The 14,544-nt window shown below is 34.4% G+C and overlaps 1 protein-coding gene across 4 annotated transcripts; it reads left to right on the top strand.

Moving 5' to 3' along the window:
* Window positions 1-546: 546 nt before the first annotated feature.
* On the top strand, window positions 547-14,129 carry LOC145618940 (lysine-specific demethylase JMJ26-like). Of its 4 annotated transcripts, XM_081673550.1 has the most exons (12): window positions 547-1,509; window positions 1,598-1,713; window positions 2,976-3,075; window positions 3,168-3,309; window positions 4,393-4,456; window positions 4,541-5,372; window positions 7,392-7,721; window positions 9,154-9,357; window positions 12,188-12,260; window positions 12,377-12,462; window positions 13,202-13,321; window positions 13,435-14,129. In XM_081673550.1, exons 1-12 carry the CDS (start codon window positions 805-807, stop codon window positions 13,492-13,494), a joined length of 2,832 nt encoding a protein of 943 aa, XP_081529676.1. In that variant the 5' UTR covers window positions 547-804; the 3' UTR covers window positions 13,495-14,129. The 4 variants fall into 4 exon arrangements, 1 of the variants encoding a protein (XP_081529676.1); XR_014108080.1 differs by lacking the exon at window positions 13,435-14,129 and having other exon boundaries at window positions 12,183-12,260; window positions 13,202-13,254; XR_014108081.1 differs by lacking the exons at window positions 12,377-12,462; window positions 13,202-13,321; window positions 13,435-14,129 and having other exon boundaries at window positions 9,182-9,357; window positions 12,188-12,261.
* Window positions 14,130-14,544: the final 415 nt, after the last annotated feature.

Here is a 14,544-nt window from a genome sequence, read left to right as displayed (position 1 = left end):
GGAAGTAGTATAAAAAAAAAAATGAAGAGATTGAATAAAACGTAATTGTATAAAGGAGAAAAAAATAGGTAAGGACTAGAATAGAAATTATGTAAAACTTATTTAATTTAATTTGCTATTAAATATTTTAGATATTAATATTCAAAGTTACGTGGACCAATAAAAAAGAATGGGACATAAGAGTGGGATTGAAGATCCGGACCCGAGAATACTCTATTTGTTTTGTAATAATCGCTACACTTTTCCTTTTACATCTGTTTCATACTCCCTCCGTTTTTAAATACTTGCTCCATTTCTCCATGTGCGGAGTTTTAGGAGAAATTAAAGAAAGTAATAAATTATGGAGGTATTGGGGTTGATAGTAGAATAAAAATATGTAAATAACAAAAGTAGTGAAGAGAATATATATTCGGTCTACTAGGTGAGAAAAATTAATTAAATGAATGAAGCAAATATTTAAAAACGGTCGCAAATGAAAAGTGAAGCAAGTATCTAAAATACGAGGGACTACTGCAACATTTCTCCGTATGGTAAGGACTCATTACCTTTGAGGAATAATCTAGCTATTTCTCGTTTGGAAAGTGTAGCAGCGTGTAATTGATGAGTTTCAGAAAAGTTTAGTTGCATCCCCATTTCAATTTACACAGATCCAATTTTAAACCCTAAAATCCTCCAATTTCCCCCCTTTTCTCTCTAATTGCTTCTCAACATTTTGAAATCCAAAATTCAATTTAAAACGAAGCATTATCAATGGTGACAAAAAGTTGAAGAATACAGAAGAAAGAAAGAAAGAATTCAGGCGAAATGGACGTTCGAAGGGATGAAGAACAAAGTGAGAAAATACGGAGTTGTAGCAGATGCATGGTTAAAGGTGACAAAATGTGTTATCAACATATAGTTTCATATTTGTTCCCAGTAATTAAGAAGCATAATTCTCCAGAATCTGGAAAAATTGATGAAAAAGGTTCCCAGAAATTATCCCCAGTTCAATTAAATGGGGATTTTGTTGAGAATAAGAAAAATGGAGAAGAAGAGAAAAAGGAGAATCATGGTGATGTAAAAGAGGTTGAGGAAAGTGAGTGCACACCAAGTGTTTGTGAAAATGGCGCTGAGAGAGAGGAGAAAAGTCCGCTGGAAATAACACTAACAAAACTTAAGGAGAAGCTTGTTAGAAGTAAGAAAAAGGAAGAGGAAGAAAGTGCGCGGAAAAATTCAGTGAGAGGGAAGAAAGGGAGAGGTGAGGAGAGAGAAATCGGGATTTCCCGGGTTAAGTTTCGAAAGATTGAGGAGAGAGCTGATGACTTTGCTCATAGTAATGAAGGGCTTGGTAGTGTGGTTGAGGGGAAACTGCGGAATGAGGAGGACGACGACGACGAAGACGAGGGTGATGCATTGTTTGAGGATGATTCTCAACAAGAGGAAGAAAAACAGGATGATGAATTAATAAAGAAGGGCAAACCAGGTGTTTGTGAAAATGGCATTGAGGGGAGTAAACAAAAGATTGATAAAGTAATTAGAATGACTACGTTTCAGTTTCCCTCGTTTCGAATTTTCTTTGTTGTACTGTTTTCTGACCATTATGTTTTCTCTTGGCCAGAGGATTAAGATTGATTCGAGCGTGTGTCATCAGTGCCACAGGGGTGACAAAGGAAGAGTTATTAGGTGCTCCAAATGCAAGACCAAACGGTTTTGCATTCCTTGCATCACAACCTGGTCTGTCTTTCTGTTTTTGATGTTCATTGTGCTTGTTCAATAATATGCTTGACCTTTTTAGAAAGTATCAAGTATACTTGATAATTAAGTTAATATCATAGTGCTGATAAATACCAAACTTTCAATTTTTTTGTTGTATGTTGAGGACATTCGAGAAACTTTTGTAAAGATGGAATTTGTGCCATTAGATTCCCTGTCACGCCCTTGAGCCCTTAAGTGTGATATGGTATAAATTATAGTCATATACCCCTTTTGAATTTGTTGTATAGCTTCCTATTTGCTGCGCTCTTCTTAGCTATTACCTCTACTTCATATTATGTGCAACAAAGCCCTAGACATGGACTCCTAGGCAGAATTTGTTTGTGAGTGTTAAATGGAGATAGAAAGCTAGAGATGCATGTGATGAGGAGTGAGATAGTGAAAAATGACAACTTCAAAAAGGGAAGAACACATTTGTTGCACATAGTGGGTAACGTCCGTTTTTAGTACATGTGTACATGTTGCATATAATATGAAACATTTACTTTGCATAACTAGTGATTGTTCCAGACAAAGTTATGCTTAGACTTTATTATATCTTATAAAAGATATAATTCCTATAAAAGGATTGTTACAAATAGTAAATTTTTGCTGTTGAGGAAAATAAATTAAATCAATATAATTCCACAAAGTTTTGTAGGTCTGTAAACTTTCTATAGAGATATGCTTATAAGACTTTATTATATCTTATTTTGAAATATTTAAAAATAATTTTTTATTAGATGGGTGGTTTGGACTTCAAAAAAATAAATAAATAAATAAAAGGTGGTCAAGTTTTCACTTTTCATTTCAAAGGTCATGTGTTTTGAGTTTTTCTTTTTTTCTAATTGAGGGATCATGTGGAAATTTGACGCTTTTAATACAACATGAAGTAGTATAGATATTGATAGTTCACTTTGCTCAGCTAGGTTCTTTGTATTGTCAATTCTATTGGTTAGAATAAGTTCATTGCTAATAGCTGTTTCTGCTTTATGCAATTGCTCTTTATTCTCTGTTGACAAGATAGTGTAGCATATGCTGTCAAGTTTTAACCTGACACTTTTAACATGAGCGCCATAAATGCCTAACAAACATTAACTGTAGAGCAACTCCTATTTGTGCTATCGTGCCCTATTTCCAGTAGTACTGTTTTCAAAAAATAACAAAAACAGGAATTCCAGTAGTATCATGGCTTTTGATGGAAAAAAGGATGTTAAAATCCTCTTGATAATTGTGTGGACCAGGTATCCACAGATGACTGAAGAGCAGATTGCGCTGGCCTGTCCGATTTGCCGTGGGAACTGCAACTGCAAGGCATGTCTGCGCATGGAGGGACCTTTTAAAGTGTGATTTTCCTCTCTTTATCTCAGTGAGATATTTCTTTCTGCTGTATTATTTTACTTGCGGAATTAATGGGTCGACAATATTTTTTATAGAATCAGGTGAAGGATGGATATAATATTAGCGAAGAAGTAAAGATTGACCACACCAAAAAGCTGTTGAGGACTATTCTGCCATTTCTAAAGCAATTTAATCAGGAGCAGATGACAGAAAAGGAAATAGAAGCCAAAATTCAGGGTATTGTTTCATGTTCTCTTGTAGGATGGCATCATATCTTTTCTAGTTCACAGTTGCCATTATGTGAATGTTGATTGCTTTTGTTGATTTCTTGCAATTTGATGTAGATGCACGTTTAAAAATGACTTGATGTGAGAACCATTTCCTTATGTACCAAACGATGCATAGTATTTTGTCACTGAAATATGATTTTTGCTGATAATTATTTTTGGGAAGTTGGCTACAATATCTTGCGCAAAAGTACTGGGTTTATCTTCTGTATTGTCAATGTATATACCCATGTGTAATATAACTAGAAAATCTGAAAACTCTGACATCTCATATTCTGGGTATGATCTATTTTCAACTTGTCGCTTTGATGACTCAAAACAACAACAACAACAACAAAGCCTTAGTCCTAAAATGATTTGGGGTCGGCTAACATAAATCGTCTTAATTGATTATTATTCATCATAGTATTTTAATTGATAATGTTTTTTATGGTGTTTCGAATTTTGCAACTCTTCGAAGAAGATAAACATTGTTGAACTAGAATTTTTGTGGATAATTGCAGTCTAAATTTTGATGTGGATATTAATGTTTGGAACTAGGTGGATGTTTAGTAAAAATGTGAAATATTGCTAAGGGGATCATAGTGTTTTTTCTGTGCGCTCTAAATTTTGACCCGTGCATTTATTTTATCTAGGCTTTGCCTCTGAATACCTTGGCTTGCTATTGTCTGTTCCCAGTTGCTTATTCATACTTGTATTGTGTGTGTGTTCGCGCGCGTGCATGCGTGTAAAATTTTGGTTATTAATATTGTTAGTGTGGTTTTAGTAAAAGTTATAAAAAATTTGATATTTGAAAAGCATAAATCAAAACGAGTATTTTTTCTTACGTAAAACACAAAAGATGGACAAAGAGGGATGCGTGAATAGTGAACAAATTGAAATGGAGTGATTAAAAAAAGTAGATGAAGTATGTTCTATCAATGGATTCTAGGTTATCATTTTGTGGTTTCAAATTCCCCATGTATACCCCAAAAATTGGCTCAACGAAGATACCTTTGTGACAGTTGCTATAAATTGGTGGTTGTTCTTGTAGGTGTACTAGTATCTGAAGTAGAAATTCAAAATGCAATTGGGCGAGAAAATGAGCGTGTATTCTGGTAAAGGGGTATACTTTAGTGCTTTGCTGTTCCTGATGAGTTGCTATTAGTCTTCAGGCCATGACTCGGTCATATTTGGTGCAGCAACAACTGCAGAAACTCCATTGTCGATCTTCACCGAAGTTGTCCAGAATGTATGTATGATTTGTGCCTCACTTGCTGCCGGGAAGTTCGTGCTGGACAGCTGCAGGTTTGTGAAGAAGCTGTAACGGAATATGTTAACAGGGATGTACAATCTATGCATGCTAAAAGCTCTCGTGGTCGGTCAAAAAAACCTACTAGAGGCTACAACACTCTTTCCAATTTGGAGGATTCAGCTAGAAAGAGAGCGCATGCCCAATCAGAGAGGATTGCTGGAGGCAAAGATGCTCCTGCTCAAGCAAAGAGAATAGCTGGCGGCCTTTCTCCTGAATTACCCCTTGATCAAAACAAGGCTAAATCTGAATGGAAAGCAGAGAACAATGGTGCCATAACTTGCCCTCCACCAATATATGAGGGTTGTGGTGGTGCAATTCTTGAATTAAAATGTATTTTATCAGATGGTTGGGTTTCAGAATTGTTGAAGAAAGCGGAGCAGACAGTGTCCAAATGGGAACAAGATAATTCTGCCCATGCTCCTGAGGAATGTTCATGCTCTGCTTCAGACGTTGACTGTGTAGGCATCGTGCGGAAATGTGCCTTCAGAGAAGGTTCTAATGACAATTATCTATATTGCCCAGATGCTGGGGACATTCAAAATGGAGATCTCAAACACTTCCAGTGGCATTGGACCCTAGGAGAACCAATTATCGTCAGGAATGCTCTTGAGACTAATCCTGGTTTAAGTTGGGAACCAATGGTCATGTGGCGTGCTTTTCGTGAAGTTGGAAACAGGGTATTGAAGGTTAAAGCTGTTAATTGCTCAGATTGGTCTGAGGTAACTGCTATGCTACTTGCATCTCAGGACTAACTAATTTACCTGCTTAAATTAATGACCTACATTGCCATTTTATGTTTTCTGTTGCTTTGAGTGTTTCTAAGCTTGGTGTTTTTTAAACCTTATCAAAATCCTATATTATTTAATGTATGGGGCATTTTTTGCTTCTAATCTACTTCCTCCATTCTTTATTAGTTGATGCTTTTCATTTTGGGGCGTATATTAAGGAAGGAAGTAAGACATATATTAAATACTAAATTGCCCTCCACTTTACTACCTCACGGTATCATGACCCCACCGTTTTTTCGTACTTCTACACCTAAATTCCCAGAATGTCGTCATCATCTTCATTGATTATGGGAGTTTCTTTATCTGTCTTCTTTTACAAGAACACTCACTGCACTAAATTCCCAGAATTCGTATTGATTAACTATTCAAAATAATTAAAAAATCTCAATCAATTAAATTAATCTATAAACTTCACAGTTTTAACATCAATAAAACATTGATTTTAATTGTTAATATGAAACCCCATTTACAGAGGAGAGAGAAAAAAAATGATTATAAAGAAACTCAAGACTCAACAATAGCTACCACTTTTATTCAAGCAAGTCCTTTGGTTTTCTTTTTCCTTAAATTTTTCCATAATACTTCAATTGTTAATAACTGTATTAAAATTGGAACCTTTTTTATGAATGATTTTTGGCTTCTTTAAATTCAAGACTGGTGGCTTCATATAATGAGTGGCAAAGGTGGAGCTGTGGAGATTGAGATGAATTTGTAGTGAGTTATTTTTTCCATAAATTTGCTAATAATTGAGAGTGATGATGTTTTATACAGAGTAAATTTCTTACATAGTTGCTGTTTGATAATTCTGAAGAGATAATAAACATAGGGAGTAATGAATTGATGAAAGAAGGGTATGGAGGAGAGAGGGAGGGGTACTGTTTATTTCATTTGGGACAGTGGAGAGAGATGGGTACGAAGGAGAGAGGAAAGAGAAGGGTCTATTATCAGCATTGTGGGTAAGAGAAAGGAGGGTAAAATTGTCATCTTACAATACAAAACTTATTCTAAAAGGAAACGTGTCAACTAAAAATAAACTTCCCAAAAAGGAATACGTGTCAACCAAAAAAAACGGAGGAAGTATATGCAGTTATAATCTGTGATCTTCCTGTTGATATGGAGGCACGATTTGTCTTGATATGCTTTGGACTGAAATGAACTCACTTATATGTCCCTGTTGTCTCTCTTCTGCTTTTCATATCTCCATTCACCCTATAAATGATGAATTTCATCTGGTTCAGGATTTTAATAGGTAGTTTCAGACAATTACTAGTATACTAATGATAGTCATGGATATTGTACGACCTACAAAGTAATTGTAGCAGTCTTCATCTAATTATAAATATTAAATTAAAATCATCATACATTAATAAACATTGATTTTTTTTTTTCTTGATCTATCTCCTTATTTACGAGGAAAAATTATCAGGAATACTTGTCTATAAATGAGCACGGTTTATTGTCTAAATAGTAAGTATGGAATATATGAATTTGGAAACAAGCGCACTTCATTGTGGAAGACTTTCTTCCAAATTGTATGAGAGGGATGCAATTATAAATACATTTGAATATTCTTTTCATGTTAGCTAATAAATACGTACAAGCCTGAAATGTTCCAATATGATAGGACTATAAAAAACTAATAAAAAATAAAGAACTAATAAAATAAATGTAACTAATTCACAAAAACTCTGGATTATAACATTCATCACTCCTTGCGACCTTGCATCCCAAGTTGTGTATTTTTCTATTTTAGTCAGTCCTGCAGAAGTCAAGACTTTGGCAAGCTATTCGACCATCATTGATAACAAAGGGCCACTTTATTCTCTAAAATTTATACTTTTGTTTATTTTTCATTAAGTTAAGGTTTAATTGCTGTGATTCTCAATTGTACAGTTTTTTTGTTCTCTGTTGTTTGTGTTGTGATAAATATTGGGTACCCATTCACTGTAGGTTGATCTCAACTCTCACCAATTTTTTAAAGATTATTCACGAGGTCGATTGGAGGGTGCTAAGTGGCCTGGCTTACTGAAGTTGAAAGACTGGCCACCTATTGGTAAATTTGAGCAGCGTTTACCACGTCATAGTGCTGAATTTATCAAAGCGTTGCCATTTAAGGAGTATACACATCCCAGGAATGGAGTTCTGAATCTAGCTGCCAAGTGGCCTTCAAGAACTTTGAAGCCAGACTTGGGTCCAAAGGCTTATATTGCTTATGGATGTGCCCAAGAATTGGGTTGTGGAGACTCTGTCACCAAGCTTCACTATCACATGTCTGATGTGGTACGTATTTTTATCTGTACTATCTATTTCCTTTGCACCTTGAATGATGCATGAATGTTCTTCCATGCAATCAACATTAATACAAAATTTGAAATTGCCTATAGTGTGTACGAATAGGTAAACTAACTAGCTGGTAATGGGTCTGTGTTTGTTAAAGCTCTGCTATTTCATACTCCCTCTATTTGCAAGTAGCTGTTCCACTTCCTTTTTCAAGCTCGAAGTTTGTTACTTCCTTCATTTCCTAATGTTAGTCCCATTTATGTATATCAATGCAAACCTTTGGTCGTAAATATCTTTAATCTCACGCTAGCAAAAATTATAAAAATTAGATATTAATAAATTACTCATCAAGATGAATAAACTAGATCTCATATGACTGTTTGTTTTTACATATAGAGAGAAATGTAGAAGATTCCCTCTAATTTTTAATAGTCAAAAGATTCTTAATGGGACTTAACAAACAAAAAGGGAGGGAGTATTATTGACTCTGTATATTAACTAATATATATAAAAAATATTAGTATATACAAAAATTTCTTGTTATGTTCTTTTTCTATATTGGACGGTTCTCAGTGTCGATTTATGTAGCTAATCCCTAATCATTTTGGGACTAAGGCTTTTTTTGTTGTTTGTTTGTTATACAAAAATTTGTATTTGCCAAGAATTATTTGATTTGTATATACAAACAGTATACTTTGTATTTTTGTAAAATATGTAACTAAAGTTAGTAATGGTCAAGCTAGATGATTAATTACTTACAAACGGAGGGAGCATGTGATAACTGAATGTTATTATGTCAATATGTTAACTTTAATTGCAAGGGATCTTAAATTAGAACTTGTCTGTTTAATTTAGTGATGACAGTGCTAGAAGAGATCTGTCAGCTATTACTACTATGCTGGAATGCCATGGTTGTCCTGTTTGGAGATATTGTATATATCTTGCAAGCACAATGAACTAAATTATAATATTATGCTTTTCATAATATATGTAGTTATATCATCTTTTTGTTGCTGATTGATGTATTGTATTTTCACTGATTGATGTATTGTATTTTCACTGATTGATGGTCAAACCTTTGAAGTTGGCAGGCTTTATGTAATAAATGCGATCATGTGAATTATGCAATAAAATTGGATAAGGATGTGTGTGTGTGTGTGTGTGTGATTGGCTGATTGCAACCTTATACCAATGAACTATAATAATGTCTTGGCCATTTGAGAGCTTTTGTATTGCTATGTGTTGAAGTTCTGCTCATTACCAACGCAAACAATACACTTTACAAACAAGCAATGTCTTGCGTTTGACATGGATCAGTTGTTCTAAACTTCTAGATGATTGTTTTATTGGAAGGTTGAAGGTTTTTACTCAGTTTATTTTGTTTAAAATGTGCTGAGTCTACTTACTGCTATTTTGTTTATTGGATTTCTAGGTCAATATTTTGACACATACTACTGAAGGTACTCTGCATCTTGGTAAAGGTGCTCATCCATCTGGGATCTTGGAAGGTTCAGAGGTTAAAAGTGAAGGTGCTCTTTGGGACATCTTTCGTAGAGAAGATGTTCTTAAGCTACAGGAGTATTTGAAGGGACATTATATGGAATTTAGGCACGATCATTGCCCCCCATTGAGCCAGGTAATACTACTATTCATTCATTTATTTAAGGCATGTAAACTACATAAAGCAATTGATTGATATCAGGTTGCAAGTAATATTGTTCCTGTGAGGATTGAAAATTTTCTAATATAAATAAAGATGACATATGTGTAAAAATTTTCTTCTTGAGTATTAAATAATTTAATAGATTATACAAGACTTGATACAAAGAACAAAAGCTTAGCCAATGGCAATAGATGCTAAGGCTTCTGGTTCGTTATTCCAATATCTATATAGTGAATCTAAAATCTATGGAAACTTTATGAATTGGATACATCACTTTACTTATAAAGTTGTCCCATATTTCTTGCAACACTTTAATAAATGGCATATACCCTCAATTTTTTACTTCTCCCTCCAATTCTTTTTGTTTTTTTCATTTGGAATCTTGGCACTATTTATGATAGTTTCTTCTAAATCACTCTCAATATGTAAACCAAAACGTAGTCATATTGGGTCTTATTTGATTTGTTATTCGTTTATTTAATTTTCTTTATTGTTTTACTAATATGAAATATTTATTGGCAAGCATGCAAAGTGAAAATGGGAGGAACATTTACATTATAAAAATAATCCCCTCACTCACATCCTTGAAAAGTAACGGCACATTTCCCACTGATTACATTTTAAGATGACTCCACTCCCAACTACCACCCATTTCTTTATTTATCTACACAATAGTAGACTATATAAGTGCAGCTCCATCCCCCCCCCCCCCCCCCCCCCTCTCCCTCCCAATTATAATCTTAGCTTTGTAATGTGGACTACAAAACGAGATGGGATTTGCAGGAGTCGGTTAAAGTATATAAATCTATGCAATTGTACCTATAATCGTTTGGTGGACTAAAATAAATCAAGGCACTCTACTTTTTCTAGCATTGGAATAAGTTCTTAATCAAGATTTGAATCGCATTGGGTCTTCAAAATGATTATCACCAGCTGGTGAAATTGGTCTTGAGGTCTTGTCTCCTTTGCCAAATTCAATGTCTCAACTTGGACTATGAAGGTATAATGTCTGTTAACTAGTATGAACTATCCCATAGCACTCTCAAATGTGTAAACTTACCATAACTTAATTCGTAGATATCCAAAAGGGAGTAACCTCCTATAATATCAATAAAGGGGTGAATTGGCATTAAAAGCTTACCAAATTAATTTTCAAAACACCCCCAATCTGCCACTACCCTCAAGCTGACAATTTGAGAGTGTTTGGGGAGATGAAGGGAATGGATATATGTGGAGACTAGGAGATGGTGGGAATGATTTCCCAGATGAAAGCTACCCATTGCCTAGGGGCTAGGGAGAAGAACAGGGAGAGCTGTAAAAAGGGACATACTGCCATATTACAGAGGATAAAACACAAGGGGGCAGTGTCAAAAACCTGGAAGCTACCTAGAAAAAAAAAAGGATGGAAAACTACATTGACCATTTTTTGTCACTAAATGTGCATTCCCACAAAAACATACAAGGTATCTCCCTACATATATTGACCAAAAAAAAAAAGAATAAAAGAAATCCTTATATATGCTATCAACCTACGCTATAATTTATACTACCTCTGTCTCAAAAGCTCTTTATAGTCACTTTGCACACAAATTAATGCAATTGGTGAGAAAGTGTTGATGTGGTGAGTGGGTGTAAGAAATTGGCGAACATACTCAAGAAAGTAGGAGAGAGTATAAAATGGTGGGTGAGTGTAAGAAAAAGGTAGAAAAGTAGGAGAGAGAGAGAGAGAGAGAGAGAGAGAGAGAGAGAGAGAAGAAAATGTTGGAAGAAAGTGAGTAGGAAAGTGTTTGCTAAAAATAGAATGGAGTGAAAGTGAACTTTCGGGAACGGACTAAAACTGAAAGTGTACAGGATTTTCAAGAAAAGAGGAAGTAGTAGAATAAAAAGGTTACCCGTCAGTCATGTACTTGTTCACATGATTCACGTAAAATAAAAGTCGATCTACCTTTTATTACCATTAAGAACCATAACATATACTCACATGAAATTAAAGTTAATTATTGGTATTAAATTAATCGAAAATGAAGTATGTGTGGCTGCACTAATATAGTAGTTGTATGTGTGGCTGCACTAATACTCTCCAAATAATCCCACACTCTTGTTCTTCACTGTTTATGCTCACTGACTCTGTTGTTGTGTTAGATTCTTCTGCTCTTGAATCCTCTCTATGAAAAAAAGAAAACTGAATCAGCATCTATCTCAAGGAAAATTCCACCCCTAACCTACATTGTTCTGCCTTTTCTATTCTCTGAAAAGTGGTCAACTTGTTAGCCTTACTGCATTCATTCTTGCAAAGACAATAGGGTTTTCCTTACTTTTGCCTACACCATTAAAGTTGAGCTTCATGGGAATTATTTTTCCTTCCTGCCATTCACGTGCTGTTGGAAATGGTTTATACATTTATTTGCTGTTGGAAGTGTTCATGCGCTAGTAAAATATCAAGGATCACTCGCTTTCTTATTGCTTGGACGTGAGCGTTGACATGCTTTCCTTTCTTTTTGTTTTTAAATTTTGACACCCATTTATGTAATTGGATACCCAAATTTTTACAAAAAGGTGAATTGAAATCTATTTTAAGCTCATTATTTGCTAGCGTGCTTTCCTTTTGGTTGATATGATGATATCTGGAGATTTGCCAATGCTGTAAGTGTGTAACTATATGCGCGCTCTAAGAACCAGAGGAAATTTGGGTTTTGAGCTTTCTTTATGATGACATTAGTTTTCATTTATAATGTTAGCTATCCATTATCTTATTGGTATGTTCTGCTTAAGTATCATTGTTTGTTTTGTTTTGAAAGTGTAGGTCATTCACCCTGTTCATGACCAGACATTTTACTTGAATGAGGAACATAAAAGAAAGCTGAAGGAAGTATATGGTAGGTTTAAGATTGTTTTCTGTAGCTCTCCCAATGTTGTTTTACCCAGCGTTTCTTAATCATTTAACTTTTCTCTGTTGCTTCTTATATCGGCTTGAGTTCTATGCTACTTACAGGAATTGAGCCATGGACATTTGTTCAAAAGCTTGGAGAAGCAGTCTTAATCCCTGCTGGCTGTCCTCACCAAGTTAGAAACTTGAAGGTAACCATGTCAATTCCTGTAGCCCTGTTTACTTTCACCTGGTGAATTTTTTAAATAATCATTATTTCATCTTATTCTACTAAAATTTTGAGTTATTGGGTATTGATGTATGCCTCCTACTATAAGCATGTAATACATTTGTCAAGCCCTTAGGGTTTGCTTGCATGTATATCAGTATATATCATTTTCCTTTTTGTTTTTATAGATCAAAGCTAGTTTCTTGGTAAATTCTGTCTTCTATTTTTGTTCAGTACTCATGTTAAGAAGTTTAATAGGGGTGGGTCAAAATGTGGTTAAATATGTAAAAAATTGAAAGTTGATAAAATGGGTTTATGTGATGGAGAGAAAAGGTGATAACAGAAAATGGTGGACTTTATCACTTATAGACAAGTGAAAGATAAATGTGGTGTGTGTTTTCACATACCTTTTTTGAAGGGTATAGGAAGTGTCATGTATTTAAGTACAATCCTCTTAAAAAAAAATGTAAGAATGTATAAGTCATTCCAAAAAAAAAAAAAAAGTGCAAGGGAATAAATAATTTGCTGCTATATTTAGAGCTTAGCTAATAAAATATCAAGGAAGAATATGATTAGAAGATGTCACATAAGTATTTTTAAGTATTCATTCTTTAACCTCGTGCATCATGTGTATATTAAGCTAGTTGTATTATAAAAGATAATATGCTATGGAGGGAGTATTATGGATGATTTTGATGAATTGACCTGTCTGTATGCTCCAGTCATGCATAAAGGTTGCGCTTGATTTTATCTCTCCTGAGAATGTTCATGAGTGTATCCGTCTTACTGGGGAGCTCCGTAGTCTGCCTCGAAATCACCAAGCCAAGGAGGATAAATTGGAGGTATGTCTTTTGCCGCTGATTGCATATTTTCTAGTGCTTCCTTAGCATCGTTGACTAAAACATAGACTAGAAGAATGTGAACTGGGAAAAATCTGATTCTCTTCTTGGTGTAGGTTTGGAAAATGATTTTATATGCTGTAAAGCAGGCTGTGAACGACTTGAAAACCATATAGGAGTCAGATGAAGAATTGGTTGCCTGAGCTAGACCTGAGTATTTTTTCTCGCAATTCAGGTCTGCAGTTAAGGGTGACTTGAACAGAGTTGAGGCTTCTATGTTGTACAAATTATGATAACCAATCTGTATCTTGGAAAATGATACATAGTTGAAGTTAGTTTAATTGGTACTTTGATAGTATAGCTTGAACACTCAAAGCAAGTCTAATTGTGAGGATGGTGACAGTAGCGCGAGTCTCAAGGAATGTGGCACATCATTCCAAGAATCTTAGGAACATAATATTGACCCCTGCAGAAAATCTTAGGCCATTTTATGAAGCTGCTTGTATTTTGTACAAGGTAGATACAGAGTACAATCAAATACATAATGTGTAGTATAATTGGGAATTCAAAATCGTAATTGTTGATTGATTGTCTAAGATTTTAATTTTTTTTTTTTTTCCCCTTCTGTTTTTAAGACACTAATATTCAATTATAGTTGATACTCTGTATATGGATTACCAGATAATTCCAAAATGTACTTAAAATTAGGTACATAGTAATACAAAGTAGTAAGTACTAAGTACTAACCACATCCGATTTGAATTTGATACATTTGACCTTAAGTACTTAAAATTCAAAAGTTATTACTCCCTCCGTCCCTAAATTACATTCCTCTTTGGAAATTTTCACGGGAATTAAGGAGGGAAGAATAAGACAAATAGCAATAATTGGATAATGCAATGGGAAGTACAAAGATAGAGTAGTTATTATTCATGACATGTCATCAATCCTTTGTAAAAAAAAAGGACCAATCACATGCTCCTAATTGAAAATTTTTAACCAATCATATTCATTGTAATTTGGCACAAGGATTATGAGTGAGATTAGGTAAGGATGAGTGAGAAAGCATTAAATATAAAACAGAAAAAGAGAGTTGATTTACTAAAAAAACTTACTTAAAATAGAAAGGAGGAATGTAATTTTAGAATACCCAACATAGAAAGGAGGAATGTAATTTAGGGACGGAGGGAGTATACATTATACATGAAAGCCACCCAATTTATTTG

Source organism: Chenopodium album, chromosome 27 (genome assembly GCF_948465745.1).
Source record: "Chenopodium album chromosome 27, dcCheAlbu1.1, whole genome shotgun sequence".
NCBI lineage: Eukaryota > Viridiplantae > Streptophyta > Magnoliopsida > Caryophyllales > Amaranthaceae > Chenopodium > Chenopodium album.
This window is presented reverse-complemented; position numbering and strand designations above follow the sequence as displayed.

Coding starts and splice junctions, on each gene's coding strand:
- LOC145618940 (XM_081673550.1), top strand. CDS start 805: ATGGACGTTCGAAGGGATGAAGAACAAAGTGAGAAAATACGGAGTTGT. Junction 1,510..1,597: donor GTAAACAAAAGATTGATAAA/GTAATTAGAATG, acceptor TCTCTTGGCCAG/AGGATTAAGATTGATTCGAG. Junction 3,310..4,392: donor AATAGAAGCCAAAATTCAGG/GTATTGTTTCAT, acceptor TTGTTCTTGTAG/GTGTACTAGTATCTGAAGTA.